This window comes from Salvia hispanica, chromosome 2 (genome assembly GCF_029641045.1).
Source record: "Salvia hispanica isolate PSC_SH4W2 chromosome 2, Shi_PSC_v1, whole genome shotgun sequence".
Classification (NCBI taxonomy): Eukaryota; Viridiplantae; Streptophyta; class Magnoliopsida; order Lamiales; family Lamiaceae; genus Salvia; species Salvia hispanica.
The window spans coordinates 59085819-59112140 of NC_142693.1; the positions used below are offsets into that span (position 1 = coordinate 59085819).

Genomic DNA, 26322 nt, shown 5'->3' on the forward strand with positions numbered 1-26322 from the left:
TAATTAATTTTTAATTAGAATATAGTATTCAAATTTAAAATGATTTTTTATTTAACTATGTGATCACAACTAAAATATAAAATAAAAATAAAATAAATAAATTATAGTACGATATACTATCTACGTACATGTATAGAGACATAGAAAAATTATAGTTATGATAGTATAGTCTACAAAATACTCTTTTATTTTGAAGTAGCCTAGTACTACAATGATAAAAAACGTTCAAACAGTAAAAACCAGATAGTTGTTGATGTGGCACACATGTGATTTGATCACAACAAATCCAAGCACCTTCGACGGCCCACTCGCCCGTCATTCAGCTGCAACACAACGGTCGCGGCTCCTCTGCGCAATTGCGACAGTCCGCTACCACACATCCACGTGGCCCAACACTCAACTCGGCAGTATATACTGACATTTATATAAAGATCCATTTTCTGTATTTCAATTTGTGTCGAATGTGTTTCCATTCTATAATAGTGATGTTGACACAAGAAGGGAAGCATCAGTTGACTTATGTCTTTCATAACAAAAATGAAAATAAAAATACACATGTAAAATGATGTCGTTATGTTATGTTAATATGTCGCTATTTCCACAAATTTAAATTTATACGAACGTAAATGTTACGTCACATTTAAATTGGTACTAAATCTATTTATTGACTAAACAAAAACTAAAATCTTATTTACCAACGTGTTTAGTTACCGATGAAAAATTTCCGTCGGTAAAATTGATATTTTTTTAGTGATTAAAATTAAGCTAGTGATAAATTCGTTGGGCTAGAATAGTGACAAATATATTTATATAGTATGCTGTTAATAGAATAAAATCTCTCAAATGAGTAAGAAATTGAGAAAATAAAATGATGCTCAATATTACTAAGCACTTTATTATTCCCAATTGTAATTGTTGATTTATTTCTGAGGTGATATGTCTTCATAGTTCAATACACTCCACCTACTTATTCTCCTACAATAAAATAGTCTAGATTGTTATACTCTCTCCGTCCTTGAGGCGTTTCTTTTTAGCCGTTGTTTTACGAAAATGATACTAATAAATAATTAGAGTAGAGAGAAAGTAACAGTAAGAGAATACTGTAGATATGACACTCTTTTATAGTAAATACTCTCTTATTTTAACTATTTATTACTCCCTCCGTCCCACTTTAGGAGTCTCAGTTGAGCTCGGCACAGGTTTTAAGAAACATATAGAAAAGTTGGTGAAAAAAGATAGTGGAGTGTGGATCCTAGCTACTTCTATATATTAATTTTATAATACAATGTGAGTGAAAAAAGGTGAGTGGAATGTGGGGCCTATTACCAACTATGAAATATTCTAACCGGGACTCCTAAAGTGGGACACCCAAAAATAGTAAATCGAGACTCCGAAAGTGGGACGGAGGGAATATCATTTTCGCAAAATAATGGTTGAAAAGAAATGCATCACTTATAGTGGGACAAAACGAATAATATGTTATGTTATGATGTTATTCATCCTTTCAAGTACCAAAAGGTCAATTTAGCTTTAGTTACAAATTAGGGATAATAAAATTAATTTTTGATATACAATATGTTGTTAAAAAACTAGTTTCCGCATATATATATGTACAACAAAAATTCTTGTTTCTTCATAAATCATAGTTCTTGTCATATAATATGTTCATGTAACTAAGTAGAATACATAAATAGCTAGGCTACATGAGTATCTATCTTTGGAATCTCAGAACTGCGACAAGAAATAGCTTCAATAATTTTACTTTTTAAAAATAATATCTACTTCGTATAATATCAGTAGATATAAATAGCTCAATTTATTTTGAAAAATATCTATATACCGATATAATTAAACCATATTTAGTTAAATATAAATCTTAAAATGGAAAAAAGTAAGAGTGATGAAGAGAAAAAGTAATGAAAGTAGTGTTAGTGGATTGTGAGTTCTACTTCCTAAAATAGAAAGTTTAAAAAGTTTATACTTTTAAGGAACAGACCAAAATAATTTATAAATTTAAGAGACAGGGGTACTATGCGTTTTTCATGACATATTATTACTAATTACTAGTACTATTTATGTAATGTGTATTCGGGATTATAGATATGTGAAGCTCTCTATAAGAAGAAAAAGTTGAATTAATTTTGTAACAAATTAAGAGGCAGTGACATTGCAAAGTTTCATAATAAGTATGTAAAAATTGAAAAATTGTTCAAAGATCGCGCATTAATCTTGGATTAACCTATTTTCTCAGGCATTTAGTAATAAAGTATTGCACGGCTGCACCTCAAAATCGTCTTTACATACTATTTTAAAGTTCATAAATTAGGTTGTATGAAGGGGATATTTGGGGGGCCGGTTCAAATACAAATTATCTTTGTTTATTAATGGAGAAATATATAGTAATCTCTGTGACACTTAACTTTCTCTGAAGTCTGAAGAATCCATTTTCTAATTATGTTCAGTCATTATAAATCTACCACGTGTGTTTTAACTTATAAGTAGGCCTCTATATAGACATAAAATAAATTTAATACTGGAGTACTACTATATATTATCCTGACCCAATAAATAAATGTTGATAGTTTCTTGTTGTCTTGTTCTACAATGCTTTTTCGACTGTATCCATTTTGTTATTACTAGAAATGACAACAAGATTTCATTAAATGTGGACATCTTGTCTCTGTTAACTTCTCATTGGTCCACCCTCCTTTTTCTTGGAGGTGTATTATACACCAACTTTTGTATCATACTTTGCTAGTTTTGTCAGGTGGGCTAATTTTTTTTGGCTAATTTGAAGGTTCCAATTAATGATCTTTAGATTGTAGTTTAGCAACAATTAAATCATGTAACTAATTTATATGCTCTTTTTCTTTTCTTATTGTAGCCCTTTCGATAAAGATGAACACTCATCTCTCATCCAATAGTTTGCAAAGTTTGTGCTACAAACTTTGCTTGTTATCTCAGAAAGGTCTCATGCAGCCTCACTTAGGATTTTCAGGTATTTCTATGTATATAAATATTACTAAGATTTAATCATTTTTGGTCTAATTTTTTCTTTGTTAAGAAATTGTTGATTCCATGGATAAATTGTTGCAGATTATGAGCAGACTCCTTCGCCGCAGAAGATCAATTGTCACAATTTTCAGTCAAGAGACACACTACAATCACTCGTGCAATCTTGCTCGTGTCGTGATCAAAGCCACGGTCGCAGCGTCGGTGTTCAAGAATGCAAGCTTCATCAGCCTCAGCAGAGAAATCTCGGTCACAACTTGCTCATCAATTATCATAGTAAAAATAATATTGGTGTGAGTAAACTTTTTTTTCTTCTTCAAATTAAATTGATGATTAGTATTGATGGCATCGAAATTATTTGAATCAATTTGAATGTTGTGACAGATGGAAAAACATTATTACAGCAAGGCAGTGCAGCTAGAGAAGCAACATTCATTTAGTTGTGGTGGGACTAAATTGATTAATGTTTCTTCTTCAGAAAAAGAGCAGAAAAAAAGAATTAGATGGACTGAGGATCTTCACAAGAAATTTATTGAGTGTGTGGATCGTCTAGGTGGAGCCAAAAGTAAGTAGAATATATTTATATCGAGAGATACTAATAAATTTGATGAATTGATCAATTGAACTGAATGCAGAGGCCACGCCAAAGGGAATCCTAAAGCTAATGCAATGTGATGGATTGACAATTTTCCATATCAAAAGCCATTTGCAGGTTAAACAAAAACTACCCTTAATCTCAATTAAATTTTAAATTTCGATTTCTAAAGAATTTTATGTTTTTGTTTCTCAGAAATACCGCGTTTCTGAAGTAAAGCCCGAAGAGAAGGATGGCAATTCAGAGCAGATTGGATTGAAATCGTAAGCTATAATCTCAGCCGATTTCGGGCTAATTACTCATCTTTGTTTGATGCTGGTACAACAAGTTATGATACAAAAGATTTCATTCGAGTTTCATTTTAATATATTACTACTATATGTCATCTGTGTGTAGACAGCGTCAATTTTTTTCCTACATGGGTACAAAACATGAAACAAGTACTCCACGTAAGCAAAGAGTTGACAGTGTCTAATTAAAAACATATGATGAAATGTATTAAAATGAAATATACAAATGAACTTTTTACATACAAACTTCACACTTTTTACTACTCCATATGGATCAATGTGGAAACATTTTGTATGAATAGTATAATTAGTCAGCATATTTTTTGTTAAAAATAGTTGATGATCTATGACAGGGGGATGCAGATTGTGGAAGCTCTAAGGCTACAGATAGATGTTCAGAAACAACTATATGATCAACTAGAGGTTTTTGGTTTTAAGCTTAAGTTTTTTTCTCCAATTTTATACATTCATAGTATATTTTAGGTTCTGAGTTAAACTTGGTTTTGTTTAGAGCCAGAAGAAGTTGCAGATGAGGATTGAAGAACAAGCAAAGCAGCTTCAGACAATGCTTGAATCTCAGTGGAATACAAAAAAATAGTGGATTTTTGTAACTTATTCGTGAATAACAATCGTATAAATTCTTTCACAATTAACTTTCTGACATTTTCAATTATCGGTGTCTATCAATAATCGTCCTATTTTACAATTTTCGCCTATTCACCAATAAATGTCTCATTTGCTTTTGTACTAGTACTATTCTACTGAATCTAACATCCCACTACATTTTTCCATTCACTTTTCATAATATTTGTTTAAAACTCGAACCAAACCAAACTAAACCTTTATTCATGGACATCGGATGTAGAATCTTCTTTTTCCTATTGACTAGTGTGATGACAGATTGTATTCAAAATTGAGTTTAATTTGTAACAAGAATTACATGATGCAGATTGCAGAGTTTGAAATCATATAAGTATTCCTTCGTGCACAAAATTTTGTCACAATTTCTTTTAGTGTCCATCTTGCCACTCCTGCTTGTATGTTTAGGGTGAAATTGTTCGGAGCAGATCCCCTCCTCCACAATAAGCATGGTTAGAATTCCTTTGTTTGTTATCATCTTGCTGGTCCATACTCCTGTTAGTTCAAAAATTCATACTGACTTGGGTTGTTTAGAGTTACCTTGTTTGCTATGATCAATATTATGATTTTTAGTTACCGATGTGATTGAAAATATGGAGCTCTCTTAAAAAAATGTTTATGAAAATTTGGACTGAACTATTAAATAAGTGGTTTGAAATAGTGAAACTTTAGAGGAAAAATAATCATAATGTTCCATTTATAGATGCTTTCTCTGCATGGACTAAGAGTTGTAGATTCTGAATCCACATTCCCCTGATAGAATCTTGTGTATGGATAACTGGATTTGCTGCTGTTGGTTGCTTATGGAGCATTTTATTTTGTTTCTAGATAGTGATGGACTTTGTGGAGTTGAGATCTTATTTCACGATGAAGTATTTGTTTTCATTTTTTTCTAGAGACGGACGCAGGGATGCACATGATTAACAGGAAAATAACTGGCCAATCGATTTTCACTTTGGGGCACATTCCAGGGGCTTAATATTTCTAGTATTTCTGAAATAAATGCATGTTGTTGATGAACAAGTAGTCATGCACAACTTTTTCTTTAGTAAGGTTTTTAATTTTTTCGCTTCTTATACAATAAGCACAAACCAGTTAATTGGGTCACTCATTTCAGTGTTTCCATTAGTTATTCAATTTTCCCAACAACTTGGATTCTGGCATTTATGTCATATGTTTGTTACTTTCTATAGTCTTATGTTCTGACTGTTATCTGGCATGGGTTATTATGAGCCCCTGGTCTTATTAGTTTTGTATACTTCTATAACATCTCTTCAAGTGCCATACTACTTTTTTGTTTTCTATGTTTTATACAGGCTTGGTCAGTGACAATAATTCTTCTCCTCTCATTCCCATTGATGCTGTTTCAGGAACTGATGACGATTTTCCTCCACCACATCAAAATACAAATTAATAGAATGTCAGGAGGGAGGCTCATTTATGAATTATGGTTATGGAAGGCCTGCCACCTTGAGTGCTCACTCATTTCCTCGAATCTATAGGAGGAGACTGACATGGGAGATAAAATTCACCAGCTGAAAGAAATATATTTTTCTCAGGAGAAGGGATGTTTAATTACAGAGCTTAGGACAGAGTAAAGATTACCAAATGAGGAGCACAGATATGTTCTCTGAAGGTTTAATGCTGATGAAACAATTAGTAAAATAAAAGCATTCCCAAGTCTAATTTTGTAAATGATCAATTTTTTGGTTATGGAAATTTGGGAACACTGTCAGGGAATGGAGGCAATCAAGGGGGCTCCAACACATCTTTCATGGTGCCGATCAACCATTACACGATGCAGTGCCCCACAAGCAATTAGTACAACAAACCAGCCGTCCTCCTTAGCTGCCAAACGCGGACCTATAGCAGGGACAAAAGGCAAAAAACACAAATATGGGAGTTTGAAATTTAATCACTATTTTTTGTCTGCTATACCTTGACTGGTGCTGATTCGCAATAATTTACTTTATTTGTCAAATGCCACCTGGTTCATCAATGAAAATGCAGCATCCCTCGGGACGGGCTGGAAGAGGTCAATTTGGTAACTGTATTGGGGGCCTTCCATTAATTGGACGGAAAGCCAGAACCAGATGGCCAGATGATAATAATTTTATGGAGCTGTTATAACTGATTACAATGCAGTTGAGGTATATCCACCTCTCTTATAACTGTGGACCCTTCTTTTCTGATCATGAATTTCTCAATTTAGCTGTATGCTATTGCCAGGGTAGACATGCTCTTGTTTATCACATAGGTACTGATTTTGAAACATGGGAATGGGTCAGCCTAGCTGAGGTAGATACCGTTACTTTTCTGGATTATAGGATGTCAGAATTGCAATTTTGCTCCTGTCATGGTTTCTTTATGCGTGTAATTGGATTTATTTCTTATCTTGTAAAAGTTTGCATGACTGGATTTATCAAAACAAGTATTTATAACTACTGGTTGTCTTTTGTGGTTCTATGTGTTATTCTATGGAAATTCCCCCTTACAGGATGTCAACTAGGTACGGTATAGAGCTTATTTCATTATGTATATGACATATTTCTTATGTTCCATCTAAGCCTTATACTATAAGCTACGAATAATAAAATTTCTCTGGATGACATGAAGAAACAGAAGCCAAGCTGACTATTTAGTGGGAAAGTTTGACATATATTAACTTGTTGAATTCTTCTTTCAAGGTGCTTTATGTCCTTCAAACTATGAATAGGAGAAAAACTTGCAAGCAGAAGAATTAAAGATTGAATAGATGTTAAACTGTCTCCTGGGGATAGCCTCTTTTGCATTTCCACTGTAGATATCTCCGGGAGATATTAAGTGGGACGGTGAAGACGACATGATTAGCTTAGAAGACAAAGAAAAGACCAACCAACAATGGACTGCTCATTAGAGAATAAGACCTTGGAGAGACTGTTTAGCAATGGATCAAAATGCACTACTAGTATTTTTTTTCTTTAATCGGAAATAGACTCGACTATGAATACTCAGCTAAATGGTTATTATTTCGTATCGGCCCTTACACTGAAGGAGCCATTTGGACTATAAAAGAGGAATTGAAAGAGCAGTGCACTTGTAGAATTGTTTGATGAACTTTCAGAAGTTTTCCTTGTTTTTATTTCTCTTTGGTGATTGCTTATGACAGATGAAGGTGGTCAGTTCTTATATGGCCCAGCACTGGACCGAGCATAACAACACCGGTGACGATGGAGATAAATTGCCATTTACGGCTAGAATCTATTACTTATGGAGCCCGAAAGTAAATAATTGAGAAATAACTTGGTTTTCTGTCTTTAATTGAGTAAAATAACCTTACTAATATGACATATGTATATGCACATTTCTTACATAGAGCTTCAATAATCATTAATTATTAAACTAGCTAGACCATCTTTGGTAGATGAAACGGTGATTTCTCTCTCTCTTCTACTTCTTTATTTGATAGTAATTTTTTAAATTATCAATTTCGTTTGATATTTACGTTGATATTGATGTGATCAATTGCTAAATTTATTTTTAATTGCAAATTACAACTAATTTAAAACCATAAAATTTGTAGAGATCTAGTGATCCATAGATTTCCATGTGTAATTTTATTCTATTATTAATTAAATTTGAAAAGATAACAAAGCTACCAAAATTAGGATTTTGAATCAAATTATTAATGTAGTGTACTAAAGATATTGATCAATATGATTCATTGAGTATGTCAACATAATTTAACAGTGACATTATATATGTATTATATTGACATATTATGTTAGCTATATTGACATTAAACTTTTAGTTGATATTTATAAAAATTCAATAACTTTTATCAAATTTTGACATCGAAACATTTGCAAATGAGATCTCGTTAATTAGAATCCTTATAAAAATTATCTTTAATTTGATATATTTTGAGTAAAAAAATAATATAAATTGAGATAGTTATAATCATTTAAAGTTTTGAGATATTTTTTAAAAATTAGTTATAACTCACTTTTTTAACTGACACTAACTTTTGTTACATTGATTTAATGATCCAATGCCTATTTAGTTGTAGTTAGGAATTTAAGAATGATTCAATGTAACACACCCCTAAATTCATCTCTACATGAATAGCCATCCTAGTCATTCCATTCCTTTGTAATCTTATTTTTTATTTTGATAAAAATAAACATATTATAGTAGGGGCATGTTAGGGTGCCATCACCCCTTAAAATAACACCATACCACCATTCCTAGCCAATCGTACACGTGGACGAATAATAAGTTGCCACGTGGCAAAAAAAAAACTGGAAAAAGACGGTCAGCAATTTGCTGGTCTTTAACCAGCAATATTTCTTGTCCAGCAATATCCGACACACTATACAACAATCTATAGATTGTTGTGTAGTGTTTGTAATATTGTTGTGTAGAGTTTATAATATAGCTATATAAGTGGTGTCAAGGTGTCATTTTAAGAGGGGTTGTCATTTTAACATAAACCTATTATAGTAATATTATAATTGGGCCCTAAATTAGAGCACAAAAATAAACACGACTTAGTAAATATTTCCATAAGGATCACTGTTACCTTCACTATATCTTCGAAAATTATGCATATATTAATCACATGCAGTCAATCTTATGTATTATTATCGATATATTAGCAATATACAATTAAAAATCGTCGTTAATGATCTCAACAAGAAAATGTGTCACCAACATTCACCAAGCATGGAAGAATGTTGTACATATTACATATTTTCATAGAATTACGCAATTACATAAATTGCATTTTGCATGTGAGAAATAAATTGCATTATAAAGAAGGAATTGAGTATTTATTTTTGTGTCCTTGAAAGTAAGTTTTTTTTTACGGTCAGAAGAAGATGATGAACGATGATGATGCAACGTCGAAACCAAGAAAAGTCAATTTCTTCGACGAAAACCGCACCGTCATCCCCCGTCAGATCATCCGTCTCCCGCCACAAAAATCAAGTTCAACTTCGGCTGCACACACTAATATTCATGATGCGACTTCGGATCTAAGAGCGATCCACGAATACGACTTCTTTGACAAAAACCGCACCGGCCCCAGGCTCATACACCATGGGTCCCGAAGCGAGGGATCAAAGACGAAGCCAACGAGCCTCCACCACCGTGGTTTCTCCAACGAATAGTGGAAGGAATCAAAGACCCTCAAGTGGCGTACTTGTTCGAGAAGAGTTTGGAGAATTTGGACTTGGGGAGGAGGCTTTTCATCGACGGGAGGCGCGTGATGCGTCTTTCGGCAGCGGGTGGTGGTGCGCCGCAGCCGGTTTTTGGTAATCATGGTTGATTTGCTGGTACCGGGCGTTTGCTGATACCGATTCCGGCCCGAGTTCAAATGTGTGGGATGCAATAATTCAAAACGTAATGTTTATGACTAAAATTGAAAAAACATCACATATTTAGAACCACATTTGACCTTTACTAAATAATATGGAGTAACTAAATTTAATCAAATATTTAGTTAATTTGTATGATTAGGTATGTGATCTATTTCGATAGTATTGGTATTAGGGGTAACAAAACCTTATATAGATTGTAGAAGTTTATAGCCACGTCCCCGTTGCTCCCGTCTGATATTTTACCTGCAATAAATGAGATATTAAAAAATACTCACTGCATCCTTAAAAAACAAACTTATAAATGACAATAGTTTTAATATGCCATTGGTAAAGTAAGAAAGACATAAATAAATAGGATAAGAGAGAAGGAAAAGATAATCAAAATATTGTTAGTGGATTGTAGAACTTACATTATTAGTAGTGTATAATTAGTTAAAAACATTCCATGGTTAGACATGGTCTAATTTTATAGAATGACCTAAAATGATAAAACCAGTCTATTTTCTAATCGTATAAATTTAACTGAATTATGATAAAGTTAATTTATATCAAGACACATTTTACTATTCCATTTAAAGAAATTGTATAAAAAATACACACACTCCACGCACCTAAGTGGATGAACATGAATCTTATCATGTGGAGTGACGCCGGTTTATAATAATTTTAATTTAAGAGCATATTACTCCCTCCGTCCCCGATTAAGAGTCACACATTTTCATTTCGGTTCGTCCCCAATTAAGAGTCACACTTTATTTTTACCATAAATAGTAAGTAGGTCTCACATTCTACTAACTCAATTCACTCACATTTTATTATAAAATCAATATAAAAAAATGGATCCCACATTCCACTAACTTTTTCAACCTACTTTTCTTTGCATTTCTTAAAACTCGTGTCCGGTCAAAGTGTGACTCTTAATCGGGGACGGAGAGAGTACTATATACTCCCTCCGTCCCATTCAAGATGACCACGTTTCCTTTTTTTGTTTCTCGTTCAAGATGATCACTTTCTAATTTTGTAAATAACCTCATCTCTCTTCTATCCTCATTAAAATATTCAACTACATTTTTCCACTTTACTTTATTCCACCTAACCACACTTCCTAAAATCCCGTGCCACTCAAGAATGTGTCCATCTTGAGTGGGACGGAGGGAGTAACAAATATAAAAATATTAAAAGTGTAACAAATTAAACCTGGCGTGTGGCTGTATGTGTCCCATATACTTTTTCCTTTCCCGCCTTCAAATGCAGCACCCTCATACTTTCATGTCACAAAATAAACCTCAAGAAATTAAGTATTAACTCAACCAATTATTGCAAGAATGGGAAAAAATAAATGTTTTTGGATAATATTAATAAAATCACTAGTTGATTGGAATTGAATTGCATAAACTATAAATTAGTGTCTACTTGATAGGCCGATGACGCAGCTCCAAATATAAAATCTGGTGGGAGGCTGCTTCGATTCAGATTTGACTTTGACCAATTATTATAACCTGCATTATATATAAATATTATTAACAAAATACTTACTAAAATACTAGTACTACTACTAGTATTACTAGTATTTTTACGTGATCCTAACCAGTATATATTAATATAAGTGTTTCACGTGATCCATTAAATATATCTCAATTATTTTGTTTAATATGCACACACAGTATAAATGTATAATTACATAAATAAGTCTCACAAATATAGCAATACATAGTAGTAATATTTTTCCATTATAATAATAAGAATACAATATAAATATTCGTAACTGTCTAACCTGAATTGCATTATTTTTTTTCGTAAAACAAGTGAATAAAGTGATGCATAATTAAAACCTGAAGTTTCTTGATTTAAAATGCTCCATGAATCCAATGTTTTATCTCTGTTATCAATATCTCTATCCGATATCTGTGACACAATTTTTCCAAAAATGAAAGTTAGTATAAATCTCGAAAACGATGCATATTAGCATATCACATATGTATATTGTATGGTAGTGAAAAATATAGGAGTAAGAAAAAACATACTTGATGGAGAGGTTGTTTGGGATTGAGGTTAGAACGAGGAATTGAGTGAGAGGAGATAGCCTCTGCTTCTTTGCAGAGAAAACAAACCAGAAACAGGAAAACTAACACACATTGTAAAGCCATATGGTATAACACTGCAAAGAGAAGCTCCAAATATATATTGATATCCTGAGAAGGTTAAATTACATCTTAACCCTTACAACGTGATATCCATCATAGAATAGGGCCTTTTATAGATTGGGGTGACACCATCATTAATCCACAAATTAATCAACTTCGATTTGTGCATTTATAATATTTGATAGTTGCATTTTCTTTATATTCATGCATTCTCAACCGTCAATTGTACCCTCATTTGAAAATCTAGATAAAATACTGCTCCTTTCGTCCAAATTATATTAAGTCGTATATCCCAATTAAATTGAGTCGCTTTCTTTTTCAGAAAAAAATAATATCTAATCACTATTATTTTATTTCATCACTCTTATTCCTTCGACATAATTTCTTAATCTTCGTGTCAAAAAAATTTACCTCATCTTAATTAGGACTGAGGGAGTACTATAATGTAAATTAAATAAAGAACATACTCCCATAAATCATATTTTATACTCCATATAGTTTCATTTTTCAAATTTAATTTGTCCATCAAAATTACTCCATATATCAGACTGGCAATTATTTGGACACAATATCCACCAACGCTACAATATATTTCTCTGTAGTACTAATTATAATTAAATGATTAATGTGCTAGTAATCTTTAGTGGCCCATGTAGCTCATCTTTAGCCTTTTTATTGTCTTATTCATTTATTTTGTATACATTTTTTTATTGACAAAGAAAAATATTAAAATTAGTGACGCCAGATATATGAACTTTGATTGCTTATTGATTTATTGAATTTTCTTAACAAAATCAAAATATTTTCTATACGTAATTAGTGGCAAAGGTTTTAGATATTCAATTTAAACATGTTAGGACTTAGGAAGATGACCTAGTTGTAAATACGTTGGGCTTTTTTAATTCCGAGTAACCTAGTAAACTAATCCAATAGGCCCAATTCCTCCAATAAATCAAACAGGTCCAATTACTATTTAATGTTAATTCGTTAGACAGTAAGGCTGTAAGAGGTAGTGGATTTTTGTTTCATATTTATAATAATTATCTTGTAGTATATTGTAACAGTTTCAAATTTATATACCATTTGGTTAATTTTTTGTTTTATTTTTATATAATAAAATAAATTTTTAATTACTCCAACTGTCAATGAAAAATAGACTAAATTGTTTTCATTTTGAGGTGTCTACTAAAATTAGTCTCGTTCCGAAAAACAGAACTTTACTCACTTGTTCTCATTCCCCCCTCTACCAAAATCGCATTAAAATCAGTGCCTCTCGTCCATTGGCCTTTTTTCATGGACAATTAACTAAAAATATATCTTCATAAGGATTTAAATAGGTATCTTTATTACTAATACTCACAATTTTAAATAAGCACAATATAATACTCCCTCTGTTTTATAGTAATAGAGTCACTTTGCCATTTTGGTACGTTCCATAGTAATAGAGTCATTTCCCTTTTTAGTAAAAGTCAACACATTTTTCCACACCTACTTTACTCTCTCTTACTCTTTTCTCTCTTCATCTCTCTACCTTTTTTCATTCTCCACTTTATTCTCCCTTTACTTAACTCATCTAACACAATTTTTCTTAAATCTCCGTGCCGAAAAAAAACGTCTCTATTACTTTGGAATGGAGGGAGTACTCTTTTTCACATGTACACCAATTTTTGATACTCTCCTTAATATTTGGGTCAAGTTTTAATACTAACTTTGTGATGCAGGTGACAAAGTTGATGGGTAAGGAGAGCCCTTATCCCGTTGGACTACTAGCTCGGAGAAACGTTGCCACGAGCACAACTGTATTTGTGGTTTATGCTCCAATGGAGGCTCGATACAAAAGAGAGATTTTTCAAACTGGGTACTGGAGTAGAATGCGATCGTTGCACCTTTTGTAAGGAGAATCCGGAAACAATCGATCACCTCTTCTTCAGCTGTAAGCTCTCCAGCAGCCTCTGGCACCACTGCTGTGATCAATGGAACGTGACACTCTGTCTACCTAATCATCCTAAAGACTGCTTCCTCTCATGGCTTGGCACACGCCTGGGGAAGATTGATAAGCAAATGTAGATTTCTATGTTCTATGTCATCTCATGGTCTATATGGAACATTCAGAATAAGATCATTTTCCATAAATTTAAGCCCAATTGGGAGTTTGAGAAGAAACAACTTTTTTTTGCGCCTTGGTATATGGATGAGAGGATGATACCCGGAGCTCCCATTTTCACCCGGACAGGTGATGGATAGCTTCAATGATGTTAGGAGTTGAGCAAACTCAAGGGCTATTTTTGGAGGTTAACTGTTTTGATCCGCTTCTATGACGAGCTGAAGCAAGAAGCTAGTGCTTATTTCACGCCCTCACCCTGGATTAAAGTGGTACCATTTCCCACCTCTAGTTTGCTACTCGTTGCTCGCTTGAAAGAGGTTCATTGGCTGCCCCCTTCCTTCTTTTTTGTTGTTTGGCTATGTTTCTTGGGTGTTGTGTTGTGTCGTACCCATGTGAGCTTTGGTTGTCCTTTTTTGTTTTGTTCTATTTGAGTACGTTGTGTTGTTTGGAGCAGTTTATTTTGGTGCAACTATAAACCCCTTGTGGTTAGTTGTTGTTTATTTTTTTTCAGCTCACCTTTTTCAATGGTTTGAACATTTTTGTCTCATAAAAAAAAAGTAGCTCTTACAATAATGGAATGGAATTGAATGTAAATAAAATTGAATGAACATAAGATTGAGATGACAATTTTTTTATATTTTCATTCGACTATATCATCTATTTCATCACACCATTATATCAAGAAGAGCCGGTCATTAAATGTCACACCTCAACCCATATGACTTATGCACTTACTATAAATAAATTCAATATTTAAAACAAATAATCCACATTTCGAGTACATAAAGCACACATATTATATAATTTCAAAAAACACTATTTTATCAAGTACATATTTCAAACATTCTAAACTGTAGTGGGACCCTCTTACCACACTATATATTCACACTATATATTATACACTTATTTACATGCAAAAATGATGAGGAGGAGAAGGTTGCCAAAACGCGTCAGCCGCCGACCCTTATAATAACTGTAACTCACATCAACCCACACATCATTGATATCTTATTCCTGAAAAATATTAGTGGTTTATATGAGCCACAACTCAGTGTATATAAACCTTACCTTTAATTTCACACACAAATATCAAACATATTCTTTAATCAATATATATAACAATAATCACCAAATATTAAAAATAATTCCATATACATATGCATATGCCACTCTGTTCAGTTTATTATTCTGTGACAAATCAAGCCTGGTATCTGCCCGGGATTTCCATTGTATACGACCCGAAGGTCCTTTTTATTTATTTGACCTTTCCACGAAGGCCCCTCTTTGCATTTTGATCTTTCCACCAAGGCCCCTCTTTGCACATTTTCTTTGACCCGTAGGTCCTTTATCATTTAATATGACCCGTAGAACCCTGGGCAAGATTGTCTCATATCCTCTTTAATCCCATTATTCAAATGATTCCAATATGATACATCATACATATCCATTGCACCAATTACATATCCATATATTCCATCAATTAACTCCAATACTATAGATAAACATATTCATTGCACAAATCACATACTCACCTCATAGTACACCATCATTAGTCGTTAGCATTCCATATGCCAAATGCATCATAGTACACCATTAATATCAAATAACACATAACCATTTCAAGCTCACATCATATAATTCATATATTCCCTTCAATTTAACACATAACAATCAATCACGTAAAATATGTAAAATTAAAAGTGTGATTTATACACACGTGATGATGATAGGTATTTTAATCTAACCCCCGATTCCATCTTATGCTATACGATCCTTTTCTTCGCAATACTGACTCAGACATCAGTTTGTTGCACTCCCTTTTGTTCCCTTATTCTAATTCTCCACCTTCGACATCCGATAAAATATGAAACCATATTCTTTATTATTTTCTTTCATGTACTAAAAAATAATTTAGATAAATAACAACCATGCATGCTACATATTTTTCTCTAATTGACACGTTTCAAGAGATTAGTGGCACTTTTAAAAAGTGTACACGTACATGCAGCACAATTATACTACCAATACTTTCTTTATTAATGTAACATTTATTTAGAATCACTGCCATTATGATTATTTTCCATGCTTAAAAAAATACTTCCATGCACACGCTCACGAATTATTACACATGCTCACACATAAATTAATCATTTAATATACTAATTTATATAATAAAATAATATACACACATCTATTTTAACAATTCTCGTAAATCTATCCATATATTCGACTATATTGAATCGTCATAACAATAAATATATTCTCTATGACACACATAATATCTTGACGGTAAAAATGACAATTTAATATGCAATGACAATATAATATGATAATATGCAAAATAATGCATGTTTCGGGTTAGGGATGTCACGTTAAAAACGAAACTTAGGAAGTAATAATTAGTTGCAAACTTCTGAAAAAAATAATTCTTAATTTGATTTCCTTGGCTAAATCATCATTTACATATATATGCTCCCAAGTGGATAATAGGTTGATTAGTGCATCCATAATGTTAACTCAAAAATCAGCCTTATTTCAGCTATAATTCTCTTTTTTAAGCTGTCATATTAGCATTTTCTGTTCGACCATATTGATCGTAGAAATTTATTTCAGTAGACTATATATTCTAATTTTTGAATTTAGAATTTTGAAATAATAATTTATACTAGAGACTTTTCCTAAATAACTATTTAGACATAATTGTGCATCTTTATTATTCATTTTGACTAGATTCGTTTTACAGCTAGCTAGTAGTATCATACGAGTAAACAAATAACTATAAATAATATTTGTTACTTCATCGATCCATGCTTTGATATAAAAATAATATACAGATCAATATTATCGTCAAATAACATAATGGTAAATAAATTAAATATAAATTTTAAAAGTTGTATCACATGGGATTTAAATCTATAATTTCTGATTCAAACATTAACCACTCTACTACTAGATCAATAGAAGCATACAAGTACATTTTTACTTGTAATTGAGGAAATTCTTAAACCATAAAGCAGATCGTTTAGGAATTCTTTTAAGCCCATTCTCATAATCCACATAATAAAACCCAAATCGAATCGTGTAACCCGACGCCCATTCAAAATTATCCAAAAATGACCATGCAAAAAAGCCCTTTACATTTACACCCTTCCTGTCATAAAAAAATAAAATTACTAGTATATTAATAACAATTGTTGTATCAATAATACTATATGAATGAAAAGAAGTCCTTACTCAATGGCTTGTTGAACCGCTGTTATATGATCATAGTAATAATCAATTCGTTGTTGGTCTTCTGTACTGCTGTTGTAAAAGTCAGCTCTACCTAAAATTAAAAAAAAGGTAATGTTTAAAAAAAATAAACATCTACCGGTGCAAATGTATACATACACATATAGTAATAACAAAAGAATATTTTCAAATGTACCTGTTTCTGTTATGTAAATAACTTTGGATATATTGTATTTTTGCTTTGTGTAGAGTAGAATATCATGAAGTCCTTGTGGATAGACACATAAAATGCCAACTGCAGTCTAAAATTTTATCTTTAATTAGATCGCTATGTACAAATTATCCATCACGGATCCAATCATACAAAACAAATATTTAATTAAACTTGTTTTTTTTTTGGATCTTGCTTTATCACTAAAAACAAATTAAGCCTTTTAAAATTATGTAAACCAAAAAAAAACAAGGAATTACGATCAAATTTACGACGTACCGGTTCACCAATAGGCACACCATCAATATCCACTGCGGAATCATAACAAAATTACAAATAACAAATAATTAAATAAACAAAAAAGCATAAAAACGAAAGCAGATAGATCTATTATATTTTATATTTTCTGAATTTATGAGCTAATTTTGAAAACACTAGTAATATTTTGCATGATCCAAACCAGAATAATTTCATAGGAATAAAAAATCTAACAATTAACTTACAAGAAAGATGGACCATATTATCAGTGGAGCAGCTGAGATTGGGATTGGGAGTGGAGATATGTGCTGCATAATTTGCTGTATAATAATTCAATCCTATGAAATCAAATGACCCTTTCAGCATTGAGCTTTCCTCCTTTGTAAATTTTGGCAACCGATTTTGTACAATGGAACGCATTACTGCTGGATAATCTCCTTCTACTATTGGATTCATAAACCTACATTTTACAATACCAAATATATTCCACATTTACCATATCGATCAAATTATATAGGAGTATATATTTTACTCATAACTCACCATCCATACATAAATTCAAGGGCTCTTTCGGCAGCTTTGATATCGAGATCGGTGCTCGAATAAGGTACAAACCAGTTGGATACTTGTGTTATGCCGATTTCTCCCTTTTGAGTTGCCTATCCACGATTTAATATCAACATAAATAAAAATGATTAATGAAGTTTCAATACATTATGCATGAAAATGATGAAATTAAACCTTATATTTGTGTTTGTATAATTTGAAAGTTGTAGAATGAGAGAGAAGCAAATGATGAGCGACAATGTAAGGCTCAATTGCCGAGTCGCCTTGAGGGCAAGAGGAGCATCTCCCTGGCGCATACCGTCCGTACAACCCTCCATCATATCCGTTTAGAGAGAAAATATATGCCTCGTTTACTGTTATCCAGTGCTTAATACGATCACCAAATTCTTTGAAACAAACTTCTGCGAAATCTCTAAAATCATCTCTGAAAATATACGCCTCATTTACTGTTATCCAATGATTAATTTATCAATAGTTATATATATATTGATTGACTTACATAATGAGTGGACTTAGGAAGCCTCTATACTCATCTTCTAGTGCTTGAGGAACGTCCCAATGAAATAGTGTCACAAATGGGGTTATACCTTTACATGAAAACAAAGTTAAAAAGACATTAAACTTTTATAAAATGCAACCTTAATGAAAAATTGGAGAAAGAGTCCAGCCATTTTTGTCATTTTTAAAAATAAATCAGGCTATTTATGAATTGGGCCGAAATTTTGTTTTAATGAAACGGAGTACTAAATAAGAAATAAGATTATTGAAAATGTTAACCATTTGCTATGAGCTCATTGAAGACGTTGTTGTAAAAGGCTACTCCTTCTTTGTTGATTCCACCGCTTAGCTTCCCATCTGATAAAGAGTTTTTGTATGCTAAATGATTCAGTTTGTTATAAAAATTAAGTCTACCATTTTACAAGATATTATCTCTCAAGAGTTTATAAGCTGAGTAATCAAAATATGGTACTACTATACTTATTCTTACAAGGTAATATTCGAGGCCAAGAGATGGACATTCTGAAAGCATCGACTCCTAAATTCTTCAGCAATTTGACATCTTCCTGCGAAATCAAATGCACATATCAAACAATCAAATACTCCATTTATTCACGTAAGTTGGAAAAAACTCGATAATAATATTCAGATATATGTATAGATCATTTTCAATTTTATGTATTTTTCTGCGATTATAAAAGAAGAAGAAAAGAATAATAATAATAATAATAATAATAATAATAATAATAATAATATTTTTTCATAATTTTGCATTTTAGTAACAATCCTCAATTTATTATGCTCCATAATAAATCATTTTAAATGTACTACAAAATTAAATTATCCGAGTGATCTAATCATCTTGCATCCCATCAATCTTATTCATCTCATTTACGAGAGGAAAATACCCTCTATAAATTCTCTTATAGGAAGTAGATAGGGTCATAGGGGTAACAAAACCTTATAAAGATGATAGAAGTTTGTAGCCACGTCACCGTTGGTCCCATCTGATATTTTACCTGCAAACTTTTAATTTCAGTTGATGTCACAATTTTTCAAAATTTATCAATTTTAAATATTGATTTTTTCTGGCTTAAATATATTATTCATCCCAGTTAGAATTTAGAAGTATAATAAGCATATCCACGTTATACTTTTCCCCATAGAAAAATATAAAAATTTCAAACACTGATCAAGTGGGGCTAGTCTATATACTACTCCCTCCTCCCAAGTTACTTGAGTCGTATTCTTTTTTGGGTCGTCACAAGTTACTTGAGTATTTTACTCTCTTTCTTTCTCTTATTTTATTCTCTACTCAATTGTATTTAACTCACCTAAAACAACTTTCTTAAAGCATGTGCCAAAAAGAAATGCCTCAAGTAACATGGAACGGAGAGTATAATTTTATTTTTTTAAGAGCATATACTACTTACTCCCTCCGTCCCAATAAATATGAAATATTTGGTTTTTGGTACATGATTTTATGAAGTACGAAAGATGAAAACGTAGAGATAATGTTGTTTTTATTTTAAGAAATATTTCATTTCTATTGAAATAATCATAAAAGAAAAATATTTCATTTCTAATGGGACAAAGGGAGTACTTAGGTACTCCTATAATTAATACTAGTATAAAGATTAAAAAATTAAAGTGTAACAAAACCTGGCGTGTGGCTAAATGTGTCCCATATACTTTTTCCTTTTCCCCCTTCAAATGCAGCGCCCTCATACTTTCATGTCACAAAATAAATTATCTTCAAACTCCATAACTCAATCAATAATTGCAAGAATGGGAAAAAAGTAGTAGTAAATGATTTTGGATAATATTAATAAAATCACTAGTTGTTTGGAATGGTATTGCAGAAGCTATATAATATATAATGTCTACTTGATAGGCTGATGACGCAGCTCCAAATATAAAATCTTGTGGAAGACTACTGCGACTTAAATCTGCATCATAATATAATCAAAATAAAATAAAATATCCAAATAAGCTTACAATTTTATCTAACTAAAAAGCAGTAATTATATTATAGTAAGTAATCTAACATGGATCCATTGCTGAAATACTACTAATTGATTGATAAACTCATGCATAATCAAAACCTGAAATCTCTTGGGTTAAAATGTTCCATGTTTTATCTCTGCTACCAACAACATCTCCCTCTGAAAAGCCATACTGCCACACAAATTTGCCAAAAATCAAAGTTATAATAATCTTTAAAAAGTGCATAGTACAAATTTTAAACTATAATCTTGACTGTTAGAAAATGTCAACAGAAGACAAAATAACAGTAACAAAAAATGTCAACACAGTTTCAAAACAATGTCAACGTCAAAACATCAACCATAGACATTTTTTGTTGTTATTATTTTCTCATCTGTTAATATTTTCTAACGATCCAAATCATAGTTTAGAATTTGCATTTGATTACATCCTATTGAATTTCAAACTATAGGAGTAAGAAAAGCTTACTTGACGGAGAGGTTGTTCGGAATTGAGGTTTGAATGATGGATAGATTGAGAAGAAACAAACACTGCTTCTTCATTGCCAATTGAACAAACCAGAAACAGGAAAAATAACAAAAAATGCGAAGCCATATGAAACTTAAGTTTAACTACATCAAGCAGCTCCGAATATATATTGATATCCCAAAGAAGTTAAAATTGTATCCTTACGTTGTGATAGGGTGAGGTGACTGGGCCCACATAGCATGGGGCGTTTAATCTTTGTTTCATATTGGCATATCTATATTAAAATTAATCTATTCTATTTATAAAAAAAAATTCACCATATATTATACAAACAAGTCTTATTATCTATTGATACTATTTTAACTAATATGATAATGTGTGTCCCACATCTTTCGTGGCCTTTTTTACCTTTTTTGTTTTGTTAATTTGTTTTGTATAAACTGTTATTGGCAAAAAAGAGATTAATATTATTATGGCTTAATATTTGAATTTTTGATGTTGAGTGATTTTGCATATCTAACTTCATAAAATTGGCGGATAGTGATACTTGCGTTGGGCTTTTTAAGCCTCTTAAGGATTGTTACTACCGTTTACTAAAATATTCATCTATCCAATAGGCCCAATTCCTCTAAAAAAATACAATAGGCCTGATCAGTATTCAATGTTAATTGTTAATTTTATTAGTCCTTACTCCTTAGATTGGGTGGTAAATTTTTGTTTCGTACTTAAAATAGGTTAAATTGCTAAATAAATCATGAAAAATGATCAAATTTTCTTCTGTTTCACTCTTTTGAAAATCTGAAAAAAACGCCTTAATCAATTTATGTATCGGGAATTGGATACCCGATATCCAAACCCGAAATATCGGGATTGACTATCCGATATCCGATTTTTCAGGTTTCGGGATCGGGTTCGGGTATAGAATTTTTGGATTATCGGGTATCGGGTTATCTGATACCCGATCGGGTATACCCAAATTACCCGATTTTTTTAATTAAATATAATAAATTATGTATTTATTTTATTATTTTAAAATTTTAATTAAAAGTTTATAGTTAATTTTCTTAAAAAATAATAAAAAAAATTAAAATTAAAATCTAAAATCGGGATTGGATACCTGATTTTTCGGGACTGGATACCCGAGTCGGGTATTTGGGTACCCAAAATTATTTTCGGATCGGGTACCCGCGGATATCCAATTTGACAGGCCTAAGTATAACTATGGAATCTGAAAAATTTCAAAACCCTGAAAAAATGACGTTTTATTTAATCTAAAAATCTGGTGGACGCATAAAATTATATTGATAGAGAATAACGCATAAGGTGTGTCAGCTATATCTTTACCAACAGTAGTATATAGTATCTTATATACCAAATAAAAAAAGAGCAAACATAAATAATAAAAATGTTGTACATGTTTTGATATATAAAAATACTACTCTTACTCTATAGTATACAAAATCATATTGTCCAATACCGTTTTACTTGTAGTTGAGGAAATTCATAAACCAAAATGCAGATTGTTTAGGAATTCTTTTAATACCATTCTCGTAATCCACGTAGTACAACCCAAATCGAATAGAATATCCCGACGCCCATTCAAAATTGTCCAAAAATGACCATGCGAAAAAACCTTTTACATTTACACCCTTCCTGTCACACAGAAATAAAACTATTAAATTAATAAAGTTGTTGTTATGGTATACGAGTCAATTGTTTCACAATTAACACTAAACTTTTATTTGAAACAACAATACTATATAAATGAAAAGAAGTCCTTACTCAATGGCCTGTTGAACCGCTGTTATATGATCATAGTAATAATCAATTCGTTTTTGGTCTTCTGTACTGCCAAAGTCACCTATACCTAGAAAATAGCATAAAATAATGTTTAAAAAAAAAACAAACATCATCAAGTGAAAAAATTTATAGAATATACTTTAATTACCTGTTTCTGTTATGTAAACCTTGGAAATATTGTATTTTTCCTTGGTGTAGAGTAAAATATCATGAAGTCCTTGTGGATAGACACATAAAACGCTAACTGCAGTCTAAAATTTTATCTTTAATTAGATCGCTATGTACAAATTATCCATCACGGATCAAATCATACAAAATAAATATACTAATTAATTAAACTTCTTTTTTTTTTATGGATCTTGCTTTATCACTAAAAGCAAATTAAGCCTTATAATTAAATTATGTAAACCAAAAAAACAAGGCATTACGATCAAATTTACAGACGTACCGGTTCACCAATAGGCACACCATCAATATCCACTGCGGAATCATAACAAAATCATAAATAAATAAATAATTAAATAAACAAAAAAGAATATATAAAATACGAAAGCAGATAGATATATTATATTTTATATTATCTGAATTTATGAGCTAATTCTGAAAACACTAATATTTTGCATGATCCAAAGAAGAATAATTTCATAAGAATAAAAAAATCTAATAATCAACTTACAAGAAAAATGAACCATATTATCAGTGGAGCAGCTGATATTGGGATTGGGAGTGGAGATATGTGCTGCATAATTTGCTGTATAATAATTCAATCCTATGAAATCAAATGACCCTTTCAACATTGAGCTTTCCTTCTCTGTGAATTTTGGCAATCGATTTTTTACAATGGAACGCATTACTGCTGGATAATCTCCTTCTACTATTGGATTCATAAACCTACATTTACAATATCAAATATATTCCACATTTACAATATCGATCAAATTAGATATGTATTTTACTCATAACTCACCATCCATACATAAATTCAAGGGCTCGTTCGGCAGCTTTGATATCGAGGTCGGTGCTCGAATAAGGTACAAACCAGTTGGAATATAGTGTTATGCCAATTTCTCCCTTTTGAGTTGTCTATCCACGAATATATATATCAATATAGTGAATAAAATGATTAATGAAAAATCAATATATTATGATGAAATCAAACCTGATATTTGAGTTTGTATAGTTTGAAAGTTGTAGCATGAGAGAGAAGCAAATTATGAGCGACGATGTAAGGTTCGGTTGCAGAGTCACCATGAGGGCAAGAGGAGCATCTCCCAGGGGCTAACTCTCCGTACAAACCTCCATCATATCCATTCAGAGAGAACATATATGCCTCGTTTATTGTCATCCAATGCTTAATTCGATCGCCAAATTCTTTGAAACAAACTTCTGCGAAATCTCTAAAATCATCTCTGAAAACCCAAAAAGCATAACTATGTTTAGTACTACTATCATTTTATTATGATAATAATCAATAGATATATATACATTGATTGACTTACATAATGAGTGGACTTAGGAAACCTCCATACTCATCTTCTAGTGCTTGAGGAACGTCCCAATGAAATAGTGTCACAAATGGGGTTATACCTTTACATCCATCCATCCAAAGTAAATTCGGAAAAGGAAGTTAAGAAAAAAACAATATTAAAGTAATAAAAAATGCAACCTAAATGAAAAATTGGAGAAAATGTCCAGCTATTTTTGGGTGATTATTTATTTAAATATCAGGCTATAAAAATAATTATGCTTGTGACCAAATTTTACTTATAAATTAATGCAATAGATAAAATATTAGTACTAATATATATCTTTCAATACATATAGCTTTGAAGAAATAAGATTCTTGAAAATGTTTACCATTTGCTATGAGCTCATTCAAAAGGTTGTTGTAAAAGGCTACTCCTTCTTTGTTGATTCCACCACTTAGCTTCCCACCTGATAAGAGTTTTTGTATAATAAATAATTCAGTTATGTTAAAAAATGAACTCTACTAAATATATTTGGGTATACTTTAATTTTGGACACTTTGTAAGTTCCATATTTGACCAGATCTAATAAGTTTATAAGGAACTTATATAAAATATCCCAGTAATTTACTATTCTTACGAGGTAATATTCGAGGCCAAGAGATAGACATTTTGAAAGCATCAACTCCTAAATTCTTCAGCAACTTAACATCATCCTGCCAAATCAAATTTCCACATCAATTATTAATCTATTCAAATATTCATTCATGCATGCAAGTGTTGGAAAACTCAATAATAACACTTTAATTGCAACACTTTAATTTTCAATTAAAGTGTTAGGTAGAAAATAATTCAATTCAATCAAATGTTTGATTTGCATGATATGGTAGGTGATGGATAACTCAGCTCACGTCTCTACTGATCTAATTGAACCTTATAAAAATTGTAGAAGTTTGTAGCCACGTCACCGTTGGTCCCGTCTGATATTTTGCCTGCAAACTTTTTAATTTCAGTAATTTTCAGAATATATAATATAAACATTAAAAAATTATTTGAGAGCATATTATTATATAAACATTAAATTAAACCTGGCGTGTGGCTGAATGTGTCCCACACACTTTTTCCTTTCCCCCCTTCAAATGCAGCACCCTCATACTGTCATGTCACAAAATTTTAAACCACACAGATTTTATCTTCAAACTCCATATAACTCGATCAATAATTGAAAGAATGGGTACAAATAAACTATTTAATTAATTAATTCTACTTGATAGGCCGATGATGCAACTCCAAATACAAAATCTGGTGGGAGGCTGCTTCGATTCAGATGTAACGAATTATCGTAACCTGCATTGTAATATTAATTAATCACATTAAAAAACAAAACATTTAAACAAAAGTAGTGCAAAATTAGAACCTGAAATCTCTGGATTTAAAATGCTCCAAGAATCCAATATTTTATCTCTGTTATCAACATCTCCGGACTGCCACACAAAAATGAAAGTTAATAAATATATAAGGAAGTGGTGAGTAAGGAAAAGCTTAGTACTTGTTTGGAATTGGGGTTTGAATAATTGATAGATTGGGAAGAAACATTCACTGCTTTTTCGCAAATCAAACACGCCAGAAATAGAAACACAAAATGCGAAGCCATATACAGATCTACTAAAAG

The 26322-nt window shown here is 31.6% G+C and overlaps 4 protein-coding genes and 1 pseudogene across 12 annotated transcripts; 2 read left to right on the forward strand and 3 right to left on the reverse strand.

Moving 5' to 3' along the window:
• The first annotated feature begins 2655 nt into the window (after positions 1–2655).
• LOC148932791 (myb family transcription factor PHL5-like) lies at positions 2656–6190 on the forward strand. 3 transcript variants are annotated; one of them, XM_089064278.1, is made up of 8 exons: positions 2656–2767; positions 2885–2998; positions 3097–3305; positions 3397–3577; positions 3648–3724; positions 3803–3870; positions 4251–4320; positions 4409–4570. In XM_089064278.1, exons 2-8 carry the CDS (start codon positions 2899–2901, stop codon positions 4493–4495), a joined length of 792 nt encoding a protein of 263 aa, XP_088920404.1. In that variant the 5' UTR covers positions 2656–2767; positions 2885–2898; the 3' UTR covers positions 4496–4570. The 3 variants fall into 3 exon arrangements, with proteins under 3 accessions (XP_088920404.1, XP_088920406.1, XP_088920405.1); XM_089064279.1 differs by lacking the exon at positions 2656–2767 and adding an exon at positions 5907–6190 and having other exon boundaries at positions 2835–2998; positions 4409–4528; XM_089064280.1 differs by lacking the exon at positions 2656–2767 and having other exon boundaries at positions 2834–2998; positions 3097–3303; positions 3491–3577.
• LOC148932792 (protein EMSY-LIKE 3-like) lies at positions 6051–7620 on the forward strand (annotated as a pseudogene).
• A 1687-nt stretch (positions 7621–9307) lies between these two features.
• Positions 9308–12046, reverse strand: LOC125201709 (putative beta-glucosidase 35). Of its 2 annotated transcripts, XM_048099933.2 has the most exons (6): positions 11921–12046; positions 11729–11801; positions 11310–11395; positions 11094–11160; positions 10081–10139; positions 9308–9931 (listed from the first exon to the last, which is right to left on the reverse strand). In XM_048099933.2, exons 1-6 carry the CDS (start codon positions 12041–12043, stop codon positions 9926–9928), a joined length of 414 nt encoding a protein of 137 aa, XP_047955890.1. In that variant the 5' UTR covers positions 12044–12046; the 3' UTR covers positions 9308–9925. The 2 variants fall into 2 exon arrangements, with proteins under 2 accessions (XP_047955890.1, XP_088920761.1); XM_089064635.1 differs by having other exon boundaries at positions 9308–10139.
• A 5016-nt stretch (positions 12047–17062) lies between these two features.
• Positions 17063–21702, reverse strand: LOC148932793 (beta-glucosidase 13-like). 2 transcript variants are annotated; one of them, XM_089065334.1, is made up of 15 exons: positions 21385–21702; positions 21015–21087; positions 20797–20858; positions 20572–20638; positions 19870–19928; positions 19400–19475; positions 19189–19266; positions 18911–18998; positions 18586–18835; positions 18388–18503; positions 18090–18304; positions 17866–17897; positions 17572–17677; positions 17379–17469; positions 17063–17295 (listed from the first exon to the last, which is right to left on the reverse strand). In XM_089065334.1, exons 1-15 carry the CDS (start codon positions 21508–21510, stop codon positions 17124–17126), a joined length of 1611 nt encoding a protein of 536 aa, XP_088921460.1. In that variant the 5' UTR covers positions 21511–21702; the 3' UTR covers positions 17063–17123. The 2 variants fall into 2 exon arrangements, with proteins under 2 accessions (XP_088921460.1, XP_088921461.1); XM_089065335.1 differs by lacking the exon at positions 17063–17295 and having other exon boundaries at positions 17572–17670.
• A 1058-nt stretch (positions 21703–22760) lies between these two features.
• On the reverse strand, positions 22761–26322 carry LOC148932794 (beta-glucosidase 13-like). 5 transcript variants are annotated; one of them, XM_089065338.1, is made up of 15 exons: positions 26200–26322; positions 26068–26134; positions 25918–25997; positions 25739–25805; positions 25584–25642; positions 25291–25366; positions 25042–25119; positions 24684–24771; positions 24344–24593; positions 24161–24267; positions 23861–24075; positions 23633–23664; positions 23333–23435; positions 23167–23251; positions 22761–23037 (listed from the first exon to the last, which is right to left on the reverse strand). In XM_089065338.1, the coding sequence occupies exons 1-15, from the start codon at positions 26302–26304 to the stop codon at positions 22866–22868; spliced, it is 1584 nt and encodes a 527-aa protein (XP_088921464.1). In that variant the 5' UTR covers positions 26305–26322; the 3' UTR covers positions 22761–22865. The 5 variants fall into 5 exon arrangements, 3 of the variants coding, with proteins under 3 accessions (XP_088921464.1, XP_088921462.1, XP_088921465.1); XM_089065336.1 differs by having other exon boundaries at positions 24152–24267; XR_016135620.1 differs by having other exon boundaries at positions 22905–23037; positions 23333–23428; positions 24152–24267.